The sequence below is a fragment of the Lutra lutra genome, chromosome 6 (assembly GCF_902655055.1).
Source record: "Lutra lutra chromosome 6, mLutLut1.2, whole genome shotgun sequence".
NCBI classification, from domain to species: Eukaryota; Metazoa; Chordata; class Mammalia; order Carnivora; family Mustelidae; genus Lutra; species Lutra lutra.
This window is the reverse complement of record NC_062283.1, coordinates 104,310,125-104,337,214: the sequence shown is the minus strand read 5'-3', so window position 1 is coordinate 104,337,214 and position 27,090 is coordinate 104,310,125. Positions and strand designations below refer to the sequence as shown.

At 36.8% G+C, this 27,090-nt stretch overlaps 1 protein-coding gene across 1 annotated transcript in view; it reads right to left on the bottom strand.

The window, feature by feature from the left end:
- The window catches only part of BCKDHB (branched chain keto acid dehydrogenase E1 subunit beta), a 232,052-nt gene that overhangs the window by 156,250 nt on the left and 48,712 nt on the right, over positions 1 to 27,090 (bottom strand). The window contains exons 4-6 of the mRNA XM_047734420.1: positions 24,352 to 24,485; positions 23,743 to 23,898; positions 21,325 to 21,433 (exon numbers count right to left, since the gene is read on the bottom strand). Of these exons, the coding sequence (XP_047590376.1) occupies positions 21,325 to 21,433; positions 23,743 to 23,898; positions 24,352 to 24,485 (399 nt within the window). The remainder of the gene's footprint in view (positions 1 to 21,324; positions 21,434 to 23,742; positions 23,899 to 24,351; positions 24,486 to 27,090) is intronic.

Genomic DNA, 27,090 nt, shown 5'->3' with positions numbered 1-27,090 from the left:
GACCTTAGTAGGACTACTGATGAAATTTGGATTAGGTGTCTGGAGGAGTTAACAGTATTGCCTCACTGGTAATTTCCTGGTTTTGATCATTATTACTATAGTTATTCATGAGGTTAACACCTTAGAAGATAAATGGGGAATACATAAAAATTCTTTGTACTCTTTTTGCAACATTTCCATTTAAACTTATTTCAAAATGCAAAGTTTCACAAAATATTAACATTAAATTTTTTAAAAGGAGGCTGACCCATCTTAGTAAGTCTCCATGGATTCTGGGAAAATACGGTGTAATCTGATGGGCAAGTATGCAAAATTATGAATGTCACTAAACACCAAGTATGGGAAACTGAGCTAACTATGAGGCATGATAGAGGCACTGTAGATTTATACCACCTTGTGAAACAATCTCTGTCTTTTGAAATATCAGTACAAAGAGAAAAGGAGATTACTAATAAGCTATCTAGTTGCAAAAGAAGAACAACCACATTTAGTACTGTATACATGAACTTCATGTACCTGGGTGAACTTAACCAAAGTTCTGACGATACAGAGACATAAAGATGGGAAGACATAAATTCATTATCTGTGCAAGCCTGTCAGTTTTTTGCTGGAGTCTCTTCACCACTAAATAAAAACCAGTAACCATCATACTGTCTAAATATAAACACAACATCAAGTCAGAATCAGCAAGTATCCTGCATGTAACCAGGAGACTCGTCACACGGAGATACAAAAAGATTTGAAACCTTAAAATCATTGGTGTTATTGTTTTAGAAGGTCACGTTTTCTTATTGCTGAAATGCCACTGAAAAGTAACATCTAGGGACGCCTGGGTGGCTCAGTTGGTTAAGCGGCTGCCTTCGGCTCAGGTCATGATCCCAGCGTCTTGGGATCGAGTCCCGCATTGGGCTCCTTGCTCTGCGGGGATCCTGCTTCTTCCTCTGACACTCTGTCTGCCTGTGCTCTCTCTCTCTCTGACAAATAAATAAATAAAATCTTTAAAAAAAAAAAAAAAGAAAAGAAAAGTAACATCTATATTATTTTTAACTGAATGGTGACATTGAGAACATAGTGACTAACAATATTAGATGGGAAGGCCTAGACCCATTTCAACTCAAATGCACTCTAATTTTTTTCTTGGTAATTAATTCATTTGAAAATCCCACATTCCTAATTTTTTGTGTGTGTAATGAGACAAGTCAGGCTCCTTTTCAGACTAATTTGCAAACATAGCACAAAAGCAACGATATGATAAAGCAACCAACGCATTCCTTACACAACTTCAAAATTAACCTCATTACATTTCCCTATCTCATTTAAGGTAACAAAAAAGCTTTGAGGCTGATGATATTGCATAATATGCATCAGTATATTTAATTTATACATTAAAATTTAACCACTCTGTAATGTATCTTGTTCAATTTTTGCAATGACTTAGTATTTTTCCCTGTACTCTTTCAGTATGCAGCATTTAGTAATTTAACAAAAGTTCTCCCATATGCAATTTTACTAGCAGCTGTCCCTCATTCATGTTTAATATATTATAATTTCTTTAGTAAATGTTTTCCAATGCATTTTCTATAGCAAGGAGCTATATATGAGTGAACTTCATTCATATAGACTCTAACATGGTAAGCAGCAAAATGACAAAGAAAATAATTGAATGCTGAATTTAATGGCACTATTTTAAAGCAATTCTCTATCAGCACAGGGAGAGTTGAAAAGGAAAAAAAAAATCACCTACAAAAAGAATTATATCAAGACAGAAAATGAAAACATTAATTCACTGTGAACTGTAAGATATACCATTATTTTATGAACCACTAGGAATGAGAAAACTGCTCATTAAACTGGCAGTGTTGAGAATTTTACACTGTTTACAATTATTTTCTTATCAAAAGAAAGAAGTTCAGGCTTAATCAGGCATGGGTTTTATTACATATCACCCTTCTATTCTAAAGATGTAACAAAATATAAGCAAAATAAATTGGTTAAGCTATTCCTAAAACTCTTTGACCTTTAGAATCTAATTCTCCTCATTTGGCTTTTGACTTATAATCATCAGTGTCCATGTTTCTCCACAGAAGAGCATTTCTGTGTCAGCAAGCACATCAGTGAAGCAGTACTTTATCAATGAATCTGTAAGAGAATTATAAGATTGGTGCTGGGCTCTCAAGCTAGCTCAGTATTTAGGAACAGCCTATTTCTGATTCATGCTTCCAAAGACTGTTAAATTATGATTCTTCACTTTGCCTGACCTTCTACCCATCACAACCATTTGGAACTTCATTGTTAAAGAATCATTCTCTAGCATCTGCGGAATTTAATCTAAGCTACGGATCTGAAAGCTATTCATTTTTTTTTTTTTTTTGAAATCTATTTCATGTAGGCATGGCTGCTGATGGATGACTTTGACATTTGTACCTGAATAGGTAACAGCAATTACTGGCCACTGGATACGATGGTTGCAAGATGACATTGCTTTTAAGCCATATTCTAATTTCAGAGATGTTAAAATTTGAGAGGTGATGGAGATCTCAGAAGCAATAAAATATGGTACCTTAAACTGGGTAGATGACTTGTAAACATTAAAGTATTATTATAGATATTTTCTGCATTTTGTTTTTGATACCTTAAGTCCCTCCGTTTCCATAAATACAATATGACCCATGAGGAGCTACAATTCCTACTAGACTTCAAGCATTAGCTGCTCTCCACCAAATTCCTGCATGCAGAGAGTAAACAGAAAAAGTCAAAAAGGCACGGGGCACATGGGCAAAAGAAACTAAGGGTAAGAATGGCACAGGGAAACGACGTGATGTGTGTTATACTGCAAAATTCATCACTGCATTATCTAACACTGAACAAAAGCTGTTGGCTTCATGAATCAGAATCCAATCAGGAAAACAGAAACTTCTCTAGAAGAATTGAATTCAGGAGATCTGTTACAAAGATGCTGGAAGGGCCAAGTTGCATGGAAACATGATGTAACCTGGAGGCCAGGGAGCAGCTAACAGCCCTGGGCTACCCTCAGTCATCCACAGGAGCCACTAATGGTGCTGGAATCACCATGAGCTGCCACAGAGCAGGCCCAAACCCACCGAAGGCCCCGTATCACCAATGCCACGGAGCAATGGCAGCGGGAGCACAGCCTGCTCCACTACCGCCACCAGTCCCACAACGGCTCCTTTCTTCCACATTCATCCCACCTTCTAAACCATTCCAAAGTGCTCCCTGTTGACAGAAACTAGCTAAAAATCAGGCAGAAGATCAAGAAAATGCACTTTTCTTATTTTCAATCCCAGCATTACAAAGGAAAACACAGAAGGGCAAGTGTGAGAATGAGAGGCAATGGACAAACAGAGCACAGATTTACATTACGAGGAGCATTTAAGAGAAGAAAAGGTCACCTTTGACGAGAAATAAAGGGAATCCCAATATATTAATAATCAAAAAAGCTAATGTTTGAGCCCGTCCTGTACCTGACGCTGTTTGAAGCCTTTTTATGTATCACCTCTTTTCATCCCCATAGCTCAATACAAATGATATTAGATTTATTCCAGTTCTACAGATAAAGAAACTGAGGCAGAGAGACATGAAATACCTCAGTGAAGTTATAAGACAGGGAGTGGTAACTCACAACCACCATGTTATACTGTATAGAAATCTGCCCAAAGTGGATTTCAGTAGCAATATCAAATATGAACATCCCTCAAGGTTGATCCTCAGCATATGCCTTAAAAATCAAGAGCAACCAATTGTATATTTTTAAAAAGGCAACACTATGTTTTTAATATTTAAAAATGTGGCACACATAATCTTTAGAATAAATAATTGCTATTTTCCTATAGACCAACCAAAATATTAAATCTAGATTCCTCATTGACCTCCAGCAATTCACTCCCATTTTCTCAAATTAATTTTTTAGACAGTAAATGGGCTTTATATTTCATAAAGCAAAATATCCTTTAAAATCTCCACATACATATCACCTAGTATCAGCCTCTGTGTGTTGCACTGTCACTCCTCCATTAGAAATCTATATTTTTCTTCTATTTAAATCCCTTCATGTCAAATTATGGATTAAAACTACCTAATTATGAAGGACTCCAGGCATATTTATATAGCCAGAAATTATGACTTGTAGTCTAGTGGTTTAAATAAAATACCATTTATTTAATAAAATATTAAATAAATACTCATTTCATAACCCCAAGCTATATTTAGTGCTTGGGATAAAACAGGATAAATTAGTAGAATCCATAAATTCAACTATAATACTGAGGAATGCTAAGAGTATTGATAAGATGAATAAATAATTTCAAGTTATTGAGAAAATTTTCCCAGCTGTAATTTTTATAAAACCTGACCACTTTATTTCTATTTGTGAAGAGTAAAACTATGTGAAAATTACTAAATATAACCCTAATGGTCTTAAAAATTTTGTGTTTACTACCTATCTAACCCCTAAGTAGAGAATTTATAGATCTTTAATTTTTGCTCAACACACACTTGCATACATTGAAGATGAAAACTCTGAAAGGGCCTTTTGTGTACCTTTTATTTCAAATTTTGAATTCTTTATATCAATTATGAAACTATCAGCTAAAAACACCCCATCTGTTAATCAACAGTTCAAAAGTGTTAATATGACTATCTATATACTAGGTCATCGACAACTGGGTCTACAAGGGGAGGTTTAATTGGAAATTTTCTGTTTTAACTTTCTTCATAAAGGACACTGTTTATCATACGTAAGTCAATCTCTGACTTTTAAGCATTAGCCTTTGTACACATTTTGGAAAACACATTAGGAACTGCCTGTAATCAAAAGTAGAAGACTCTGGCTTGACCTAACATGATACAGTGTGCACCCAAATATACTAGGATAGGTTGTAAATAATCCTAAATAATCTGTAAGAGCCCCTGAAGATTAAGCATTTCCTAGAGTGGCAGTCTTCATATGACCACAGACCGAGCAACTGTTTCTTCTCACCTTCTTGCTAAATGTGAATTGCCCAACCAAAAGATTCTAAACCACAAGATCAATGACTCCCTCTTCACAAAATCATTTTGGACCAAATATTCCTGAAACTGGCTGAATGCTGGCTGATCTCTCTTACTAAAGCTCTATGAAATATTTACCCTTCTCCCGCTCCTGAATTTGAACAACTCGAGTTGTGCTCATGGTTCATGTAATTTAGATTTATGCTTAAGGGTGTTAATATTAAAATAAATCCATTGGAGATTTTTAAAATAATGCAGAAACATCCTTTAATCCACTACTAACATTTACCAAGCATTAGTTATCAGTCAAGCAGTATTATAAATGGTTTACATGTATTAATATATTTAATCAAATGATACTAGGAAAGAAAAGTTTAATACTACTAAATTTGAAAACCCAGAGAAAAAAATGTATTATACAAAGATATAAATGACCATTTATTCAAGAATAAGTAGTAGTCTAGGGGTGCCTGGGTGGCTCAGTCAGTTAAGCGTCTGCCTTCTGCTCAGGTAATGATCTCAAAGTCCTGGGATCGAGCCCCACATTGGGCTCCCTGCTCATTGGGGAGTCTGCTTCTCCCTCTGCCCCTCACCAACCTCATGCTCTCTCTCTCTCTTTTTCTCAAGTAAATAAATAAATAATCTTAAAAAAAAAGTAGTAGTCTATTCTTTTTTTTTTTTTTACAGCTTTATAAACATATATTTTTATCCCCAGGGGTACAGGTCTGCGAATTGCCAGGTTTACACACTTCACAGCACTCACCATAGCACATATCCTCCCCAATATCCATAACCCCACCCCCCTCTCCCAACCCCCTCCCCCCATCAACCCTCAGTTTGTTTTGTGAGATTAAGAGTCACTTATGGTTTGTCTCCCTCCCAATCCCATCTTGTTTCATTTACTCTTCTCCTACCCCCTCAACCCTCCATGTTGCATCTCCTCTCCCTCATATCAGGGAGATCATATGATAGTTGTCTTTCTCCGATTGGCTTATTTCGCTAAGCATGATACCCTCTAGTTCCATCCACGTCGTCGCAAATGGCAAGATTTCATTTCTTTTGATGGCTGCATAGTATTCCATTGTGTATATATACCACATCTTCTTTATCCATTCGTCTGTAGATGGACATCTAGGTTCTTTCCATAGTTTGGCTATTGTAGACATTGCTGCTATAAACATTCGGGTGCACGTGCCCCTTTGGATCACTACGTTTGTATCTTTAGGGTAAATACCCAGCAGTGCAATTGCAGGGTCATAGGGTAGTTCTATTTTCAACATTTTGAGGAACCTCCATGCTGTTTTGAATACCCAAGTTTTGTAGCAACATGGACGGGACTAGAAGAGATTATGCTGAGTGAAATAAGTCAAGCAGAGAGAGTCAATTATCATACGGTTTCACTTATTTGTGGAGCATAAGAAATAGCATGGAGGACAAGGGGAGATGGAGAGGAGAAGGGAGTTGAGGGAAATTGGAAGGGGAGGTGAACCATGAGAGACTATGGCCTCTGAAAAACGATCTGAGAATTGTGAAGGGGTGGGGGGTGGGAGGTTGGGGGCACCAGGTGGTGGGTATTGTAGAGGGCACGGATTGCATGGAGCACTGGGTGTGGTGCAAAAATAATGAATACTGTTATGCTGAAAAATTTTTAAAAAAAAATTTAAAAAAAAAAAAAGTAGTAGTCTAACAATCATAAAAGATATTAAAAAGAAAGTCAAAGATGTGTCCTCAAAGTCACAAGAACCAGAAAGCTTTATGAGCAAATTATATTAAACCTTATAGAACAGGTAAGTTTTAGTTATTCAGTCCAGTCTGGAGCACAGAAAAAGAAAGCATGCCAGTTAATTCTACAAGACTAGAACAACCCTGATCCTGAAACCAGACACAGTTTCTTATTCTGAAGGAAGAGGAACTATAGTCAAATTTGATATATGAATACATGCTTGTGTTCATACAGGTAGAAAACAACTATGGTCCAATTTTACATATGAATACAAAGGTCTTTTGAAAAAATCTTTAATTGAATCCAGCAATATGCTAAAAGAATAATGCATCATGATACAGTAGAATTTACCCCAGGAATACAAGGATTGAAACATCAGAAAATAGATTAATGAAATACACCTCATCAAAAGATGAAAGAAGAAAAACCATGTAAACGTCTCATAAGATACCTAGAAAGAACTCGATAAAATGCAACACCTTGGGAGAAACAGGAGGAAGGGGCCTTTAAGTTAAAAATAGAGAGATATTTCTTTAATATGATAAAGAGTACTGACCAAAGCCCTGGTTAAGCAAGAAGGAGACTCCCTTATAATAATAACAAAAACAACAATATATGTCTTATTAATTATTGGGGAAAAAAGAGCTATACCTATCATTAGCTACAGAAGATAAGATTTTCCACCCGGAAAGTCTAAAACACTAAATAACTAAAATATTATTTGAAAATTGGGTATCGTCTCCCAAGGCAGTATCAACATACAAAAATCAATAGTTTTTCTATATACCAGCAATAAAAACCTATTAGAAACATGTAATAGAAATATCCCCAATTATAATGGCAAAAAAAACCCCTAAATATCTAATAATAACCCTAAAAACAAATGTGTCAAACCTAATGGTAACATCTACACAATTTACTTGTAGACATAAAAGTTTGAGTGGATGGAGATAACCATTTACCAGGAAAAAAGAATCATTAGAGTGAAGACACAAAAAACAGAAATAAAATGCTCTAATATTTTCTGTCTACTTAAAACAAAGACCTTAAAACTATATATAATTTAGAAATAATAGGTTATATGCTGCTTTCAATGACATCTAATGTATGGGCACAGATACTATGGTGACATTTCCAAGAAGGTAGCATTGAACTATTGAGATCCAGTTGTTGCAACATGGACTTCTAACAAACCAACACTTTTCATGATGACAGAATACAGGAAAAAAAAAACACAAGAATGAGCAAAGGTCTGACACATGAGACAACAGAAATGCAATACCTTTATCCTTAGTATTCTCAAGTTAAATCTCTTACAAACATTTCCAACTTCCATTCTAATCTTTCAGGCTATAAACAGCTAAATTGTAAGTCTTGTCTCCCCACAGTACCTGTGTCAATATATCTTATCCTTCTAGTTTTTCCACTGCTATTTAGACACATGCAGATTCTGGCTTCAATCATTTATTTTCAGAGCTTAATCAATGAATATCTGCGGCTTATCAAAAACAAGGATAGAATTAAACATAGGTTTTACAGTTTAAACAATAAAGAACATAGGCTTGTAATTTTCTCCTTCCACATATGTGTTTGTGTATATACAACATATATATGTTTACTTCAACATTGTTTGGAATAAGAATTTACAAACAACTAAAAGCTCCATAATAGGAGAAAGCATGAAATTCTTCTGCACGTGCCAAAATTTATGAACTAAAAATCTGCTAAATCACTGAAAATGAATACACTGAAACACATCCAAAATAAATTGGTAAGTAAAGAAAATTACAGAATAGTTATAATATGTTCTTATTATTATATGTTTATACATGTTTTACAGATTCACAGATTTGAATAGATGTAAATGCATGGGAAAAGATTTGCAAAGTAAGTTATAGAATGACGCCCCTCTATAGAATGAGGGGCACTTGGGTAGCTCAGATGGTTTAGCATCTGCCTTCGGCTTGGGTCATGATCTCCAGCTAAGATAGAGGCCCACGTCAGCTCCCAGCTCCATGGGGAGTCTGTTTCTCCCTCCGCCTCTCCCTCCCCCTATTTGGTTCTCTCTCTCTCTCTCAAATAAATAAATAAAACCTTAAAAAAAAGAACCATGTCTATAGTATGATCTTATATAACTGTTTATATGTAAATGTGTTCCATACGCTCACGCATGCATGCAAATATACATGCATACAAAAAGGTCTGAGAAAAAGAGTTGGGAGTAAGGAAAAGGAAATTTCACTTTCTGTTCTATGTAGCTCTATGATACTTGAACTTATACAAAAGTACATATGATTAATGACAATGAATTTTCTTAAAAACACTAAGTAAATCAGTCTGTCATGTAGCTTAAGCTTAGCAATGACAATGCATCCAGTTGGATTTGGCCAATGATCAAAAATAGACGTCTGTCCAATATCCAAAATTAGTCTGAAAGTGAATGTCAATAATATAAAGAATATGCCAAGAGTATAATAAAGTTTCACTGGGCCTTATCTCATGAAAATTTCAGTTTATCAAGTCAATCACAGAAGATATATAAACAAATTTGAAGGTAAATTTTGTACTTCAAGTTGATTAAAAAGCTTTTGATTCTTCTTTCTACTTACTAGATCAGGCCTTTTTATCACAGAAATAGATAATAATCTATTAGCTGCATGCCCTGTTTGTTTTGGGTTTATAATAAATGCTATTCCAGGGGCCTCTGGGTGGCTCAGTTGGTTAAGTGACTACTTTCAGCTCAGGTCATGATCCCAGGGTCCTGGGATCAAGCCCAGCGTTGAGCTGCCTGCTCGGCCATCAGCCTGTTTCTCCCTCTCCTGCCTGCTACTCTGCTTGCTGTGCTCTTTCTCTCTCTCTCTCTCTGTCAAATAAATAAATTTTAAAATGTTAAAAAAAAAAAAAATGCTATTCCAGAGGTGTCTGGGTGGCTCAGTTGGTTAAGCATTTATCTTCAGGTCATGATCTCAGGGTCCTGGGATTAAGCCCAGCATTGGGCTACCTGCTCAGTGAGGAGTCTGTTTCTGCTTCTCCCCCTCCCTCTGTACTTCTTCCCCCCACTTATGCTCTCTTTCTCTAATAAATAAATGATCTTTAAAAAAAAAAAATCAATGCTACTCCACATGGTTAAGATAGAAGTCCACATGACTAAGTCATAAAGAAAAAATATGAAATAAAAAACATGAAATATAAAAATTCACTTGTAATCAAATAAGCAAACACTGAAATAAATTGAGAGTAATAATATCTGTTTAGAAATATAGATAAAAGGGACGCCTGGGTGACTCAGTTGGTTAAGCAGCTGCCTTAGGCTTAGATCAGGTCCTGGGATCGAGTCCCACATCAGGCTCCTTGCTCGGCAGGGAGCCTGCTTCTCTCTCTGTGTCTGCCTGCCTGTCTGCCTGTGTGCGCGCGCTCTCTCTCTCTCTCTGACAAATAAATAAATAAATAAAATCTTTTAAAAAAAGAGAAAAAAAAGAAGTATAGATAAAAGTCTGGCAGTATGTATAATAACAGGCCAACAGTAGCTGGGGAATGGATTTGTGAGATCCTTTTATCTTCTCTTTAGTACTTTTTAGGAGTTTCAGTTAGCAGATAGGAAAGACTGAAAACCAAGTGGTGTGTGAAGTCAGCCAGCTAGGCTGGGAGTAGGGCCAACACTTCAAATTCAGGTATTCTGGTTCAAGAATCCACATTCTGAACCCAGAGTTTATTGGATTACCCCAGGGCAGAAAAGATGCCTACAGGAAAAACAAAAAACCTGACTAGGAACCTAATGTGTCCAAACTTAATGAAAATAGTTTATATTGAGGAAATTAGGGACTTTTTTGGTAATAGGAACATGAGCTTAAATTAAACAAATTAAAAAAAGAGAGAAAACATTATCTGGTCCAGAGAAGACAGAGTTATATATCAAGGAGGCAATAAAATGCCCTTATTTTTCTTTTTTTGCTCCGCTGTAAATTATATCAATATGATGATCATAGTAATGTGAACATTAATGATCCGACCAAAAATTACACTAAGTCCAAGAAGATATTGGGAGAAGTGTGAATATGTTGAGAGGAAGGAATGGCACATGCCGGAAAAAAGAAGGGCACATAAAATAGCTAAATTCTAGTAGGAAATTAAAAATCATAATACCTAAAATGTTAAAAAGCAGTATAAGCACATTCTTTACAAATAAGATAAATTACTAGAAAAAAGTACTGAAAGAGTTGAAAAGAATCACCTATGGGAAATTAGCACAGATTTTGTGAAGGCTGAGGTAAGAAACTTCTTTTGTCCTAAGATATATTACTTGACTTTTTAACTTCTGTAAAAGTGTTAATTTCAGTTTAAAAACTAATTCAAAAATATCACAAAGGAATTGAATTCTCTTGCATGATTCAATTCTTGTCATTGAGTGTAACTAGTATTAAATGTAGTTGCCTACATCAAGATAATCCTCTTCATGATGCCAACCAAAACAAATTTAAAAGGCAAAATACTCTTTTGTGTACACTGATACTGGAAAAAAACATTTTTAAAGTCTTCTACCACTCAGAAGCTACTTAAAAGAATTTTCTTCTCTTCAAAATATATGACTTCATATATAATCAATGTATTTGCTAAAGAAAGAAAAAAAAAAGAAAAGAAAAGCCCTTCGATACCATTATGACCTATTTTTGCCTGAAAGGGTCATCCAAATCCTGGAAATGAAGCAGCAGAAGGCTTTTAGTCTTTTTTCCTCCCCACTAGAACAACCATAGATGAAAGCCATATTTCCTTCGTTATCACTGATGTCATAAATCAATTTCAATTAAATAAAGCCAAAAAGCTCAAAAGGGATAAAAGCAAAGCTTCTCCATAAGATGCCTATATCAGATAATGTCACACTGACTCATTTTCTTTTTGAATCATAACTATTTTGCACATTTCTGACACTGTTTACATTGCTCTTCTAGATCTGTCTTTTCTAAATATACCTCGGCCACTTTTTAAAAGTTCGATTGCATATACCTATCAAAAATTAGAATAATACAGAAATATTTTCCTTTGAAATTTAGAAGATACAAGTTCTACATTTATTTATTGTATATTCAAAATAAGTAGAAACAAATTTCAAGAAAATTGCTGCATAAAGAATGTATTACCTATTTTTACTTTCATCTTTATAGTTCATAAAGGTACTAGCTGAACGAAAAGAAATCACTTCTCTCTGTTGTAGGCCAGACACATGAGGAGTCACCACAGCACGGATGTTTGAACATACAGAACAGACTAGAGACCGGGCCCCAAAAGGAGGGAATCAGGAAGGTCAAGAAGAGTAGTGACAAGGACAACTGCTGTGCCTTCACCAAATGGTTTCACTCCCTCTCCTCAAACTGCAGGAAGAGACACTGCTCAGCTGCCTTGGCCTCTAGCTGGGAACACAGAACTAGGTCCCTTAATGAATGCATGAAGCACAGGCCCCATCTGTAACCACACTGGATTCGTGACATATATAGTTTTCATAACCTTCAGAGAAGCAAATTAATCCCATGCCAATGGAGAAATTGATGCAGTATATATTCAAACCTTGAACTACACACGCTGTAAGGTCTGTACAACCTCAAAGCATGGCTACTGATAGCATAGATTTCCATTCAATTAAAAAGTAGATCCTTTGGCCAAGCTAATCCAAAAGAAAAGAGAGAGGACCCAAATTAATAAAATTAAGAATGAAAAGGGAGAGGTCATGACTAACACCAAGGAAATAGAAACAATCAGAAATTATTATCAACAGTTATATGCCAATAAGTTCAACAACCTAGATGAAATGGATGCATTCCTGGAAACCTATAAACTTCTAAAACTGAATCAGGAAGAAACTGACAACCTGAATAGACCAATTTCTAGTAATGTGATTGAAGCAATGATCAAAAACCTCCCAAAAAACAAGAGCCCAGGACCTGACAGATTCCCTGGAGAATTTTACCAAACATTCAAAGAAGAAATAATACCTATTTTCCTGAAGCTGTTTCAAAAAATAGAAACAGAAGGAAAACTTTCAGACTCATTTTACGAAGCTAGCATTACCCTGATTCCCAAACCAGGCAAAGACCTCATCAAAAAGGGGAATTTCAGATCAAATCTCTGATGAATATGAATGCCAAGGTTCTCAACAAGATACTAGCTAATAGGATCCAGCAGTACATTAAAAAGATTATCCACCATGATCAGGTGGGATTTATCCCTGGGATGCAAGGGTGGTTCAACATTCGCAAATCAATCAATGTGATAGAACAAACCAGTAAGAGAATAGAAAAGAACCACATGGTCCTCTCAATTGAGGCAGAAAAAGCATCTGACAAGATACAGCATCCGTTCCTGATCAAAACGATTCAAAGTATAGGAATAGAGGGAACATTCTCAACTTCATAAAATCTATCTATGAAAAACCCACAGTGAATATCATCCTCAATGGGGAAAAGCTGACAGCCTGCCCTTGGAGATCAGGAACATGACAAGGATGTCCACTCTCGCCACTGTTGTTCAACATAGTACTAGAAGTCCTAGCAATAGCAATCAGACAACAAAAAGAAATAAAAGGTATTCAAATTGGCAAAGAAGAAGTCAAACTCTCTCTCTTCGCAGATGACACAATACTTTATATGGAAAACCCAAAAGGCTCCACCCCCAAACTACTAAAACTCATACAGCAATTCGGTAATGTGGCAGGATACAAAATCAATGTACAGTAATCAGTTGCTTTCTTATACACTAACAATGAAAAAATAGAATCGATTCCATTTACTATAGCACCAAGAACCATAAGATACCTGGGAATAAACCTAACCAAACAGGTAAAGGATCTGTCCTTGGAAAACTACAGAGCACTCATGAAAGAAATTAAAGAAGACACAAAAAAATGGAAGAGCATTCCATGCTCATGGATCAAAAGAATAAACATTGTTAAAATGTTTATACTGCCTAGAGCCATCTATACTTTCAATGCCATCCCGATCAAAATTCCACCAGCATCATTCAAAGAGCTGGAACAAACAATCCTAAAATTTGTATGGAACCAGAAGAGACCCCGCATTGCTAAGGAAATGTTGAAAAAGAAAAAGAAAACTGGGGGCATCACGTTGCCTGATTTCAAGCTTTACTACAAAACTGTGATCACCAAGACAGCATGGTACTGGCACAAAAACAGACACATAGACCAGTGCAACAGAGTAGAGAGCCCAGATGTGGACCCTCAACTCTATGGTCAAATAATCTTCGACAAAGCAAGAATAAATATACAGTGAAAAAAAGACAGTCTTCAATAAATGGTGCTGGGAAAATTGGACAGCTATGTGTAGAAGAATGAAATTCAACTATTCTCTTACACCATACACAAAGATAAACTCAGAATGGATAAAAGACCTCAACATGAGGCAGGAATCTATCAAAATCCTAGAGGAGAACATAGGTAGTAAGCTCTTCAACATCAGCCACAGCAACTTCTTTCAAGACATGTCTCCAAAGGCAAAGGAAACAAAAGCGAAAATGAACTTTTAGGACTTCATCAAGATCAAAAGCTTCGCACAGCAAAGGAAACAGTCAACAAAACAAAGAGGCAACCCATGGAATGGGAGAAGATATTCGCAAATGACACTACAGACAAAGGGCTGATATCCAAGATCTATAAAGAACTCCTCAAACTCAACGCACACGAAACAGATAATCATGTCAAAAAATGGGCAAAAGACCTGAACAGACACTTCTCCAAAGAAGACATACAAATGGCTAACAGACACATGAAAAAATGTTCATCATCATTAGCAATCAGGGAGATTCAAATCAAAAACACATTGAGATACCACCTTAACACCAGTTTAAATGGCCAAAATTAACAAGACAGTAAATAACAAGTCTTGGTGGGAATGCAAGTTGGTGCAGCCACTTTGGAAAACTGTGTGGAGATTCCTTAAGAAATTAAAAACAGAGCTACCCTATGACCCTGCAATTGCAATTCTGGGTATTTAACCCAAAGATACAGATGTAGTGAACAGAAGGGCCATCTGTACCCCAATGTTCATAGCAGCAATGGCCACAGTTGCCAAACTTTGGAAAGAACCAAAATGCCCTTCAACAGATGAATGGATAAAGAAGATATGGTCCCTATATACAATGGAGTATTACACCTCCATCAGAAAGGATGAATACCCAACTTTACATTGGACATAAAATTGGGCAATGTTAGAAAGGCAGCCTCTGGGGTCAGAACGTCTTAGTTTAAACCTAATCACCACATATTCCTCTGTGAGCAACTTTCTTAAACTCTCAACTTCGGTTTCAGGATACCACCACCCTACAGGGCTCTTGTGATGATCAAATGGAACCAGTGATGCCAAAAATGCCCAACACCTCACTCTGGAGACAGACAAATTGGGTTTGAGATCTAGCTGGGTGGCTTTGAACAAGCTGCTTAACTTCCCTAAATGTCCAGAGGTTCCTTGTGGCAACAGAATTTTTCTGATAAGGTTGTTATGAGGATTAATTGAAAGAGTTCTATATTGTATAGACAGAAAGACTATGTTAGCACCTCAGTGTTCAAAAAGTGCTGAAAGATGAGGCAGAAACACACATGGATTATCCAACTTAATCCTCTGAACAATCTTATGAAATAAATTCTATTACACACAAACAGAGAGGGCTCCTATTTCAGCCATTAGGATGAAAGTAGCATTTATATTAAGTTATATTAAGTTATGAAGGCTGTTGAAGATATTAATTAAACTAGGGATATCTTCATATTAAAAGAGAAGCATGTTTTCTCTACCAAGATGATGTATTATGCCAGTCAAGATTACCTATTCTATTGGTAAAGTCTACAGAGGACTAGAACTCAAAGGATATTAAATAGGTTAATAGGTTTCCCTTAGATCCTTCCATTTAGAAAGAGAAAGATCAAAGGAACAAAATGGTGAGGATTTTCACTTTTGATTTCTATTTCTCCCCTTCCTGCCCACAATCTTCTACTAAAGAACATCATTCACTTAAGCAGTCAGGGAACTTGGCCCCAGTCCCACAACCTTCTGGACAAGCCACCCAGAGAAAGTGCAGCTCTGTCTCCACATATAAAATCCCAGAAAAGTCAGAATAGCTGGACTTGAGCCTCATATCTATCACTGGAGACCATGGCAGCCCCTTTAGAACCATAAAGAGTGGGGTAAGAGCAGTGGCCATGGGAAGACTAGGTCCTAGCAGGAAAACAAGGGATGAATAGATGGTTTAAAAAAAAAAAAAAAAAAAAAAGCTAAATGAGAAAGAGGTGTGAGCTAAAGCCTCTACAATTAAATCAGTCTCAAAAGCATTTAGTGACATAAAAAATGTAGATAAAATTTCACATTACAGGAAATTCTTTGAGTTAGGAAGTTTACTTTTATAGATGTCAAATATTTTAGCTTCCTAAGGAATTCTTTATCTGGTATCCTATAAATACTTTATTTCAGGAATTATGTATAGAACATGACTCAAAATTTGGGGAAATAACAGCTCACCTCAATGATGAGGAAAAAGCAAGTAACAGATGATGCTTTCCTGAAATTTCCTATCCACCTAGTTGCAATGGTGCAGTGGCAAAATATGCCAGGGAATTACTCCTCAACAAAATTCTATTAATGAACATTATTAGAAAATGCCCTCTTCTATTCCCCAGGTATATTTAGGCTTTCTCGTCCCCCCTTCCTATTCAACATCTCTCTCATACTTTGTTTCTCCTTATTTCTCTAGTTACATTCCGCTGACTTCTTTGGCCTTATCGTTCAGCTAATTCTCCCTTGGTTTATAATTTCTGGTTAAACCAAGGTTTTTTTCTTTATTTTTCTTTTTTCTTTTTCTGTGCCACTTCAGTATACATCTACAATAAATACACACACAGATACCAAACATTCATTTTAGGGTATCTAATCTACCATTCTATTATTGTCAGACAAGGAACTTTTATTCTATCCTTACTCAAAACCTCCCTCTTTTCCCTCCTGAAATTTATTTAGACACCAAGCATTTCATATAATCTAAGAAATGTCTAGCCCATCCTCCTCTGCTAATTCAGGCCCTCGTCATTTCTGAGACAAGCTGTTAAAACCTCCCAGCTCCATCTAATGACTAGTCCTTTCCTCACACTAAGGTTTATAGGTAGTAAGAGCCAGACATCAGTTCTAGACATCCGTTGGATTCCAATCCATCCCAGAAGGTTCTAACTTGTCCCAGTTCTCCCCTACTTCATGTCCATCTTCTCTGCCTGACAGTCAACCCAACAGATTTCAGCAGACAGCACCAAACACAGAAGCAACAATTTTCATAGACTGTTCAGCTTCTATAATTATATATATTATAGCTATATATTCTTCACTAGATCTTGTGTTTTGCATCTCTGTTCAAACCTTGACTGACAGGACAGTATCTAGAGATCTGCTCACTCCTTCCAAGAGCTGCAGTATAATCCACCAGATGGATGTCAGCTTATTCAAGCAACCCCAAGTCCCCTAGTAATGGACAAATGGGTTATTTCTAGTCCTTGCTCTTATAGTGCTGCAGTGAACATTGATATTTTTTCAGACTTTTATAAATGTATCTCTGAAATAAATTCTTAGAGATAGACTATGGGTCCAAGGTAATAATCATTACTGCTATCAGTTCTCTTCCCTCCTTAAAATCTACAACTTCTTCTGGGAACCATTCATGCAACCATGGCAGATACTGGTAGTTGTTAATATCCATCTCCCATCATCGTATAATAAAATTTTTAGTTGGGCACTAAGCTAAAGACAACTTTTCTCAGCCTCCCTTGTGACTGGTGTGGCACCATGATGAAGTTCTGACCAACAGACTATGCACAGATTTAATATGAATAATTTCCAAGTCATTCTTTAAAAGGAGGAGAATTGTCTTCCCCTCCCCTTATTTCCCCCTTTCCTTGTGGCTGAAATGTTTCTTTGATGTTGGGAGCAGAGCAGCCATCTGGGACCAGAAGCCGGAAAGTCACAAAGACAAACAGAGAAACCAGACAGAAGGATTCCGGTATACTGATATTTATGTGAGAGAGAAACAAATTTCCATCTTACTTAAGGCCTTACCTTACTTACTTAAGGCCTTATTGTTAGCCTAAATAATATATCTAACTTTTGTAGAATCATCTACTTCATGAATATATCTATGTTTAAGAGGTCATTCCATAAATAAAATATAAGGGCTCACATACATGATTTTATAAACATTGCATTACACTCATAAGTTACCTTTACTTATATAAGACTATGTTCTGTTTAATTAAGATTACTTAGTAATTAACATAAATGGGCTATAATGTAATGAATACAACTTCTGATTATTTTTGCGAAGGATTGCCAGCCTGGTATTTAAAATACATGCATGAACCTTCCCAGTATGAATTCCTTTAAACAACTCTAAATGTAAAGATTCATATATTTGGTCTATGCTATTTTAACTATTCCCAAATGTATGCTGAAAATTCAAAAAGAATGTAGGAATAATACTCAACCTCTTAAATTTTTATTTATGGATACTAAAAGTCTTCCCATTGTCACCACTTCTAAGTGGCCTCTGTGATAAATCTAAAGTATCTTCTTTCATTGCGTTATCTAATTCTGTTAATACAGAAATGTCTTCTACAAAGCAACTCAAGTTACTGAATCAAAAATGCTCCATTCTTTTTTATATCATTCTGAACAACCAGAAGTTTGGCGTTTCCTCCAGCAGCGTGAGGCAGACCTGAGAGATGAACAAAGATGGAGAGAGCCACTGCATGGAGGCCAATGAAGAATCAGTGGCAGAACAGGCAGAGCTCCCCCGCTCCCCTCCCCCCCCCAATAAAAGCAGCAGCCAAAATATGGTCAACTGTAAGACACCAATTTGAACCAGAAGCCAAGTCTAAGAAAACCATGGGATAAGAACATCCTGAATTCTATATAAGAGCCAAGAATAAAATAAGATAAATGGAGATGGACAGCATCAGTTACTGCTTCAGAACTGATACGAAGCATTGGTTCTCAAAATTTAGTTGGAGTCAGAATCACTGGGAGGGCCACTAAGAGACAGCCGAGCCTCACTTGGGAGGTTCTAAATCAGCAGGTCATGAATCGAGGCCTGACAATGTGCATTTCTAATAAGCTCCCAGGAGGCTTAGGCTGCTGGTCCAGGGATCAACTCTAGAGAACATGGATGGATATGAAGGTTTTGGTGGCTAGCTCTTTTCTCCTAGACTACTTGCTTCTGCAGAGAAACTCTCCAGCTGTGAAAGAACATGTTTTACTCTTTACTGACCCCCTGGATCTAAGGAAAGATTCAGACTTAAAGTCCTTGAAATGGCACATAATCACTGGGAAACTTCTGAAAAACTTTTTTTTTTAAAGATTTTATTTATTTATTTGACAGACAGAGATCACAAGTAGGCAGAGAGGCAGGCAGAGAGAGAGGAAGAAGCAGGCTCCCTGCTGAGCAGAGAGCCCGATGCGGGGCTCAATCCCAGGACCCTGGGATCTGGACCTGAGCCGAAAGCAGAGTCTTTAACCCACTGAGCCACCCAAGCACCCCTTCTGAAAAACTTTTCAGCCCCATTCCTCATCAGTGTTTTTCATAATCTCTCTCCCAGTGCCAAGGCTACAACAAATTTCTCAAGCTCTTAGCTGAATTCTGTAAAGTTATACATTTCCCTTTCCAATCCTGCTTTCAAAATTTGCAGCCAAATGAATATTACTTTCCTAAGTTTCTATTTCACTCTCCATTTATTAAATATGTACTTTAAAAAATCTGCATTAGTTAATAAGCTAGTACAGTTATAAAAAATTTTAAAAAAATAAAATTAAAAAAAAATAAGCTAAAATAAGCTAGCACAGTTGGTAGGACTTATAAATATAATACCCATAAGGGATCTAAAGTAATTAGCAATCAAATAGCTACTCAGTGTACACCATCTGTGTATTCCTATTCACCTCAAGACTTTAAATTCTTATGTTACTTTTAATTCCATAATGACATATGCATCACAACAGAGTTCCTAAAAAATGTAAAGATTCCATTTAAAATATGTTTAACTTAAGAGCACTGGGACTCTGAAAAATTTCCAATGAAAGTACAAAATGGCATAACTCCTTTGAAAAACTCTTCAGTAGATTCTTAACAAGTTAAATCAACATCTACCCTATGAAACACCAATCTCAATTCCTGGATATTTATTATTCAAAAGAAAAGAAAGAGTATGTTCACAAAGCACCTGATCAAGAATGTCCCTAGCAACCTTCTACAAAATAGGCAAAAACTGAAAACAGTGATGGACATTTGTTCATTAATAGGAGAACAGATAAATCGTGATTAAATTCATACAGTGGAAATACTACTCAGCAAATGAAAAAGGCATAAATTGCTGGTAACAAGCAACAAGGTGAATGAATCTCAAAACATGAGGTTGAGAAAGGAGGCAAACACAGGAGGATACACATGGTGTGATTCATTTCTACAAAGCCCTAACACATGTGCAACTAATCTACGGGGACAGAATCAGAAAGCGGCTAAGTTTGGGTTAGAGAAAATGGGCTGGCAGAGAAGAGACAGGAGGAGCTTCCTGCAGTGAGGAGATTGTTCTAGATTTTGTTTTTCACAGTATTTACCTTAATGTGTAAGACTGTAAAAAAAAAAAAAAAAAAGCTATCAAACTGAACACTGAATATCTGTCCCCTTTATTGTAAGTCCCATCACAACAGAAAATGATAAAGCTAACAACTTGAGAAAAAGAATGATTTACAAAAGCAATGTTCTTTATATCCAAAATAAAATATAGTTAGATAGAATAGCTTGGTATTTAAAATTTCCATTATTCGGGGTGCCAGGGTGGTTCAGTGGGTTAAAGCCTCTGCCTTCGGCTCAGGTTGTGATCCCAGGGTCCTGGGATCGAGCCCCACATTGGGCTCTCTGCTCAGCAGAGAGCCTGCTTCCCTTCCTCTCTCTCCGCCTGCCTCTCTGCCTAATTGTGATTTCTGTCTGTCAAATAAATAAATTAAATCTTTAAATAAAATTTTCCATTATAGGTGATAAAGAAGCAGTCACAGATGAATGGTTACAGAATTATGACTTCATGCTTAAGGTAGGGTGACTGAACATCTCAATTTGCCTTAGACAGTCATTCCAGTGTTGACCTGAAACCACAGCATTGTCAGTGCCCCCTTTGCGATCATAGGTATCTTGATTTAGAGAAAGACCTATAGCTAGAAGGAAATTTGATATTATTTGGTACAATGCACTCATTCACTTTTCCCTTCCACCTACACTTACTAAGCATCTACTATGTAGCTAAACATAGCCTCTATGTTCTTGCTACCATTTCACATTGCTCCTTTGTTTCCACAATTAGAACCTAAAACAGAAGGATGGATTTTTGCCTAAAGTTAGCATAAAATAAACAGTGAAAGACAAACTAAATACAGAAGAAAGCTATGAGAATTTTCTATAAGCAAGGAAAATATAAATTAAACTCACAAAACAAAAAGGTTAAAATTTTTTTGAGCTGTGCAAAACAAAATGCATAAAGATATTCACAAATATAAAATAAAGGAAATATTTACCTGCTGCCCTGTAAAGTATTTTAGGTTCAAAAAATATACAAGGATTTTTATCCTCTATGCATGACAAAAGAAGTCCTTTGGCCTGGAAAGGGCTTCTGGGTACAACCACCTGCAAAAACAGATTTTTTTTTAAAGACCATTTTGATACAAAATGTAGTCCAGTAAACTCACTTATAAGAAGGGGAGATATTTCAGTAACTAATTATTACTAATTGCAGAGCTCTTGCATTTTTAGCCTAATTACCATTATAAATGTTACATATTGTCCCATCCCCCAAAAATTCCATTGTTGAACAAGTATTTATCAGATGCCGATCACAGTCTAGTAGCTAAGATACTGTTATCTTAAAAAGCTAAGCTTCCATACATATATTAAAAGGAAACTGCAAGAAGCAAAGTTGTCAATATCTTCTATATTCACCTATAAAAAAAATATTTTCCACTTATACCCTACTGTTACTTTCAAAGGGCATGTAACTCTTCTCCAATTTTGATACCAAAATTTCCTCCTTTCCCATGAAACACAGGGTCTTCATTTCCTAAGTGGAAAATAATTCACTGAACTTTATGATCTGGCACTGTAATGTCCGATTATCGCAACACTGAAAGGAAAGTGTGGATACTGCCCACTTCCAGCTGAGATGAAAGGGCTCCAGAACCTTCTTGAGAAGGCCTTTGACAAGGAGGAGGATGATCACAGAAGATGGCACATGTGTTAATTGGGCCAAGCACTCTATGTGGATACTATTCTTCTTAGCAACCCATACTATTATTATTTTCCCCAATTTAGAAAGAGAACCAAGGGATTAAAAAAGAGATCAAATAATTTGCCCAAAGTTACACTGATTGTTTGACCACGGTTTCTCTCACAGTTCTGACACCAGACCCTAAGCTCTTACTATACCATTTTGCCAAAAATCACAACTTATGTCTAGTTTTTAACAACTGTTAAATAATTATGTAAATACCAGCGAATACCAGTGTTACATGGGAAGCGTTATTCAAATAAATTCAAATAAATCTGAATTTACCTTAAAGACTCAAATGAGATTCCTTGAAACAAACTACACATTTGGCTTTCCAAATCAATTTTACACCATTTTAAACTGAAGGATTATTTTTTTAAAATAGCACAAATCTCACTCTTTTCTGTAAAAAAGACTTCTGAACACGTTGCTTACCATAATACACAACGTCTTTAGGTTCCTACTTTAGTTTCTCTTCATCTGCTTTCCTCATGTATTTCTAGCATTTTGTACTATTTCCATTTGGGATTAAAAAGAGGGAAAGGGACAAGTGAAGAAAAGGGATTGTGAGGGGACAAAAATCTCTTCTTAAAAGTGCTGGGTAAGATCATAAACTTTAAAGGTCAGTGTTCGGCTCAGGCACAAAAATAAGTGTGTTTAGGGATGCCTGAGTGGCTCAGATGGTTAAGCATCTGACTTCAGCTCAGGTCATGATCCCAGGTTCCTAGGATCGAGTCCTGCATTGGGCTCCCTACTCAGAAGAGAGCCTGCTTTTCCCTCTCCCTCTGCTGCTCTCCCTGCTTATGCTCACTTGCTCTGTGAAATAAATTTTAAAAATCTTTAAAAAATAATAATAAAGTGGTGCTTCAAATGTGGCTCTTTCCCAACCTACTGCTTCCAGCTTATGTTGAAAAATTATGCAACCTCCACTCAATTAAAAAAAAATTGTGACTTTATAAAATTAAAACAGACACATGTTTACAGCCAATTCATGTTCTCAAACACACATACAGCCCTGGGTGGACCTAGGAGTTTCTATCATGATGCCCTGGAAGGGTCTTTAGCAAATAGAAATGGGAAAGATAATGTAAAAAATTAAAACATAAAATATGCCCAAATGTCACTTTTTTTTTTTTTAATCAAAATACCTAAACTATTGTGGAAGACTTAAGATTATTACAGACAGCTTTAAAAGAGAGATGCTTCAAAATTATTTGATGAAGTATTACCTTACCCAGAAAACACATCTGGATAACAGAGGCTTCTCTTAAACTGAAGCAAAAGTCCTATCCCTCTGACTTTGAGGTATGTACTAAACTGTGTATCTATTAAAATTTACCCAGAATCGGTTAAGTGAGAAAGCCCCATTAGAAAGAAACAGAGCTTTGAAAGAGGGGGAAGTTAAACCAACTATGTTCTCCATCTCATCATTTACAGTCGGTGAAATTAATGTCAGGGTTAAGCCAGTGCTACTTCAACAAGAATATTCTATAAACCTGGGAAGTGGAGAGCTGATCTAAAATAAATACTCTCTTTCTAAAAAAAAGCAATTAATTTCACATAAATTCCACAAATCCTGTTTGCTTTCCTCTAGATAAGCATATTAGTTAACAGAACGAACCAGAATGGAAATATCCAACAGAGATCAAACAAAGTGTATAAATGAGGATACCTTGATTCCTGGGCAGTGAGCAAAAAAAGCTTCAGGACTCTGAGAATGATAAAGAGCCCCATGGCCAACACAGCCCCAAGGGGCCCGGATGGTGAGGCTTCCACAATTAAAAAGATCCCCAGAACGATAGCGATACTTGGCAGCTTCATTAACAATCTAGGTGGGGGGTGGGGAGAGAAAAAGGACAGGTCACAAGGAGTTTTTTATTGTCATCCCTTTCCTTAACCATTTTATTAGATGTTTAAATATATGCCCATAACAAAATAACTCATAATGCATTAGCTCAAAGATGACCAAAAAATCCCCAAGATCAGAGGTGGGAGAGTGGAGGCAAAACTCCAACACTTCATGGATGTAATCTAAGACATGTTTAATCACAGGGCCACCTGGGTGGCCTAGTCAGTTAAACATCTGCCTTTGGCTCAGGCCATGATCTCGGGGTCCTGGGATCGAGCCCCATGGGGGGCTCCCTCTGCTCAGCAGGGAGTCTGCTTCTCCCTCTCCCTCTGCCCCTTCCCTTGCTTGTGTTCTCACTCTCTCTCACTCTCTAATAAATAAACAAAAATCTTAAAAAAAATGTTCAATTATAGTAAAATGAAACCTTCTTACCTGATCAAAAGCAGGGAAAATATAATCTGCAAACTGAATTTCTGCAATGGCAGTAGCCCCAGTGACTGCGATCCCAATTCCAAACCCAACAATTCCTTGTTCACACAACGGTGTGTTGAAAACTCTATCTTTTCCTAAAAAAAGAAAAATTAGTCTTAATATGACAAATACACACCATGACCAATAATTCAGAGAGTTAATGGTGACGGAGCATAGAAAAGGTGAAGGAAATAGAATATAACTAGCAAGAGGGTTGGTTTAAATGCAAACATAATTATTATATTAACTGTAAGTAATCTTAGCATTTCAACTGAAAGAAAGTTTGTCACTCTGGGATAAAAGAAAGCAAACTGCAACTACTTAAAAGAAAACACTGAGACAATAAAGATAACCAAAGAATCCTAAGTAAAAAAGAAAGAAAACAAACAATGAAAACCCTAAGTAAAACAAGGTGTTGTCACCACAGGATCAGTGGACAAAGTAAACTTTAGGGGAAAAGGCATTACCAGAGATAAAGTGGGAAAATTCATCATTTTGAAAGGTTCAAGTCAGGAGGAGGACATAGTTCTAAATTTACACTCATGGAACAACATAGGCTCCAAATAAATAAGAAAAATTAACAGAATTAAAAGGAAAAAGTGGATAGATTCCCAATATGGAGGGAGATATTAATACACCAATCTCAGTAAGTGGCAGAAAAAGCATACCAAAATAAAAAGTCAGGACTAGAGAAGATTGGAATATGATTAGCAAATACAGGACAACAGCCAAGAATACAAACCCTTTACAAGGAAGCAGAAACAGACATTCACTGACCACAGACTGGGCTAAACATCCAATCTCAACAAATTTTGAATGATTAAAATCATAACAGGGTGTATTCCCTCACTACAACTGAACCAAGCTAGAAGTCAATAACAGAAAGAGAGTTAGAAAATCCTAAGTTAGAAAAAAATTTTAAATATGTCTAAGGATCCACGGCTCAAAAGAAATTATAAGGAAATTATAAAGTATTTTGAACTTGAATGACAATGAAAATTATGTATCAGTTTGTTAAGGTTACAAATTTAGTAAGGAGTCTGGTAGCTCTTTTCAGACTAACCCGCCCACACGTATTAATCAACTCTGGACACAATGTAACAAATAAGTGACTTAAAGGCATTGGAGAGCCAAAAAGCAGCCTAAACCAAAGGGGCCTTGACCCTTGAAAGAAAGGAAGGGCAGTAGATAAGTATAACATTTATAAGTCCTGGCCCCTGAGGGGACTCTGCATTCTCTGTGACAAGAGACTGCTAGGATTCAGACAAGACAGACTCTGTCTTTATTAGCTCAGAGCTATGAGAGAATGAAAGGGGTTCCGGGCTGCCAGTGGTTAGACATTGAGGGAGCAAGCCCCTAAAAGAACACCACATAGGGGTACCCCAAAGTCCATGTGTATACTCCATCCAAATCTTTGGCTGACCTCTATGGCTGCAGGAGACGTGAAAAACCCAGCAGATAACAGCTGGAAGCCCAAAGAGCTGAGCAGAGATTTCAGCTTTACCTACTAAGAAAAATACAGAATTTGGAGTTTGAGACTCTTCACATTAAAAGAGCTTGATAAACACTTCAGGCTTCGCATTGAAAACACAAGGTGCATGTTACTAGTGTTCAATTCTCATTTGAAGTTTCACCACCTGTCCACCAATACCAGCATTTCCTGAAAAATCCTAAGTTCAAGGAGCTGGGTAGACACAAATAATGACCACAGTCTGGCCAGGTGACCAGAAGTCTGTGGACATATCAGAGATTCATATTTCAGTCCCAAAACTGAGGGACGCCAGTTCTTCTTGTTGCACAGAATTCATGCTCAGCTCAATCATTCCTTTTGAATACACACCACAAACAGGGCAGGTGCTGGGAAACGCCAGCCAGACACATCCTGTAGTCTGCACTCTCTAAGCAGCTGCAAAAACTTAAAAGCATGATTCATACTCATCACCATCTGTGACTATCTTCCGAGACTGTGACCTCTATCACTCATCAGTTCCCTATTTGACGGAGAACAGCTTGATAAGCTCTGAAAATCCAGGACTCCATTGAACTAAGAACAATTCCTTAGTCGTAAGGTTCCAGCCGCCTCCTGGGGAATCCATACCGCTGGAATGCCTGAGCCTCCCTAACTAGGTGAGCAGTGTTCTTATTTATTCCCTGCTACTTCAAGTTCCCTGGACTCGGGTATTTGTCATCTCAGGACGTAGATACAGCTTTCTTTTTTTCCTAAAGATTTTACCTATTCATTTGAGAGACAGTGAGAGAGAAAATACAGAGGGAGAGAGAGAAGCAGATTCCCCACCGAACAGAGGCCCCCATGTGGGGCTCGATCCCAGGACCCTGAGATCACGACCAGATCCAAAGGCAGATGGTCAACTGACTAAACCACCCAGGTGCCACTAAGTACAGCCTTTTTTGCTGCTAGAAGGTGGCAAAGTTGAGTTTCTTAGAACTGTTACTCAAATGCCTGCTTGGTCTGAGGAAACAGCTTAATTTAACAACTCTCTCCATTACAAGCTGCAATGACATGAACTGTTTGTTAAAAATCTGTTTCTATCTTCTCCCAAAAAGGTAACGATGGAGGATAAGAACACACGTAACTTGTGCAAAAATGATGACTTCCTCCGTGTTATAGTGAAATTAACCTGATACAAAGTTCGTACACAGAGTATCCCAATGGGTAAATTAACACATGCAGAGATTGCG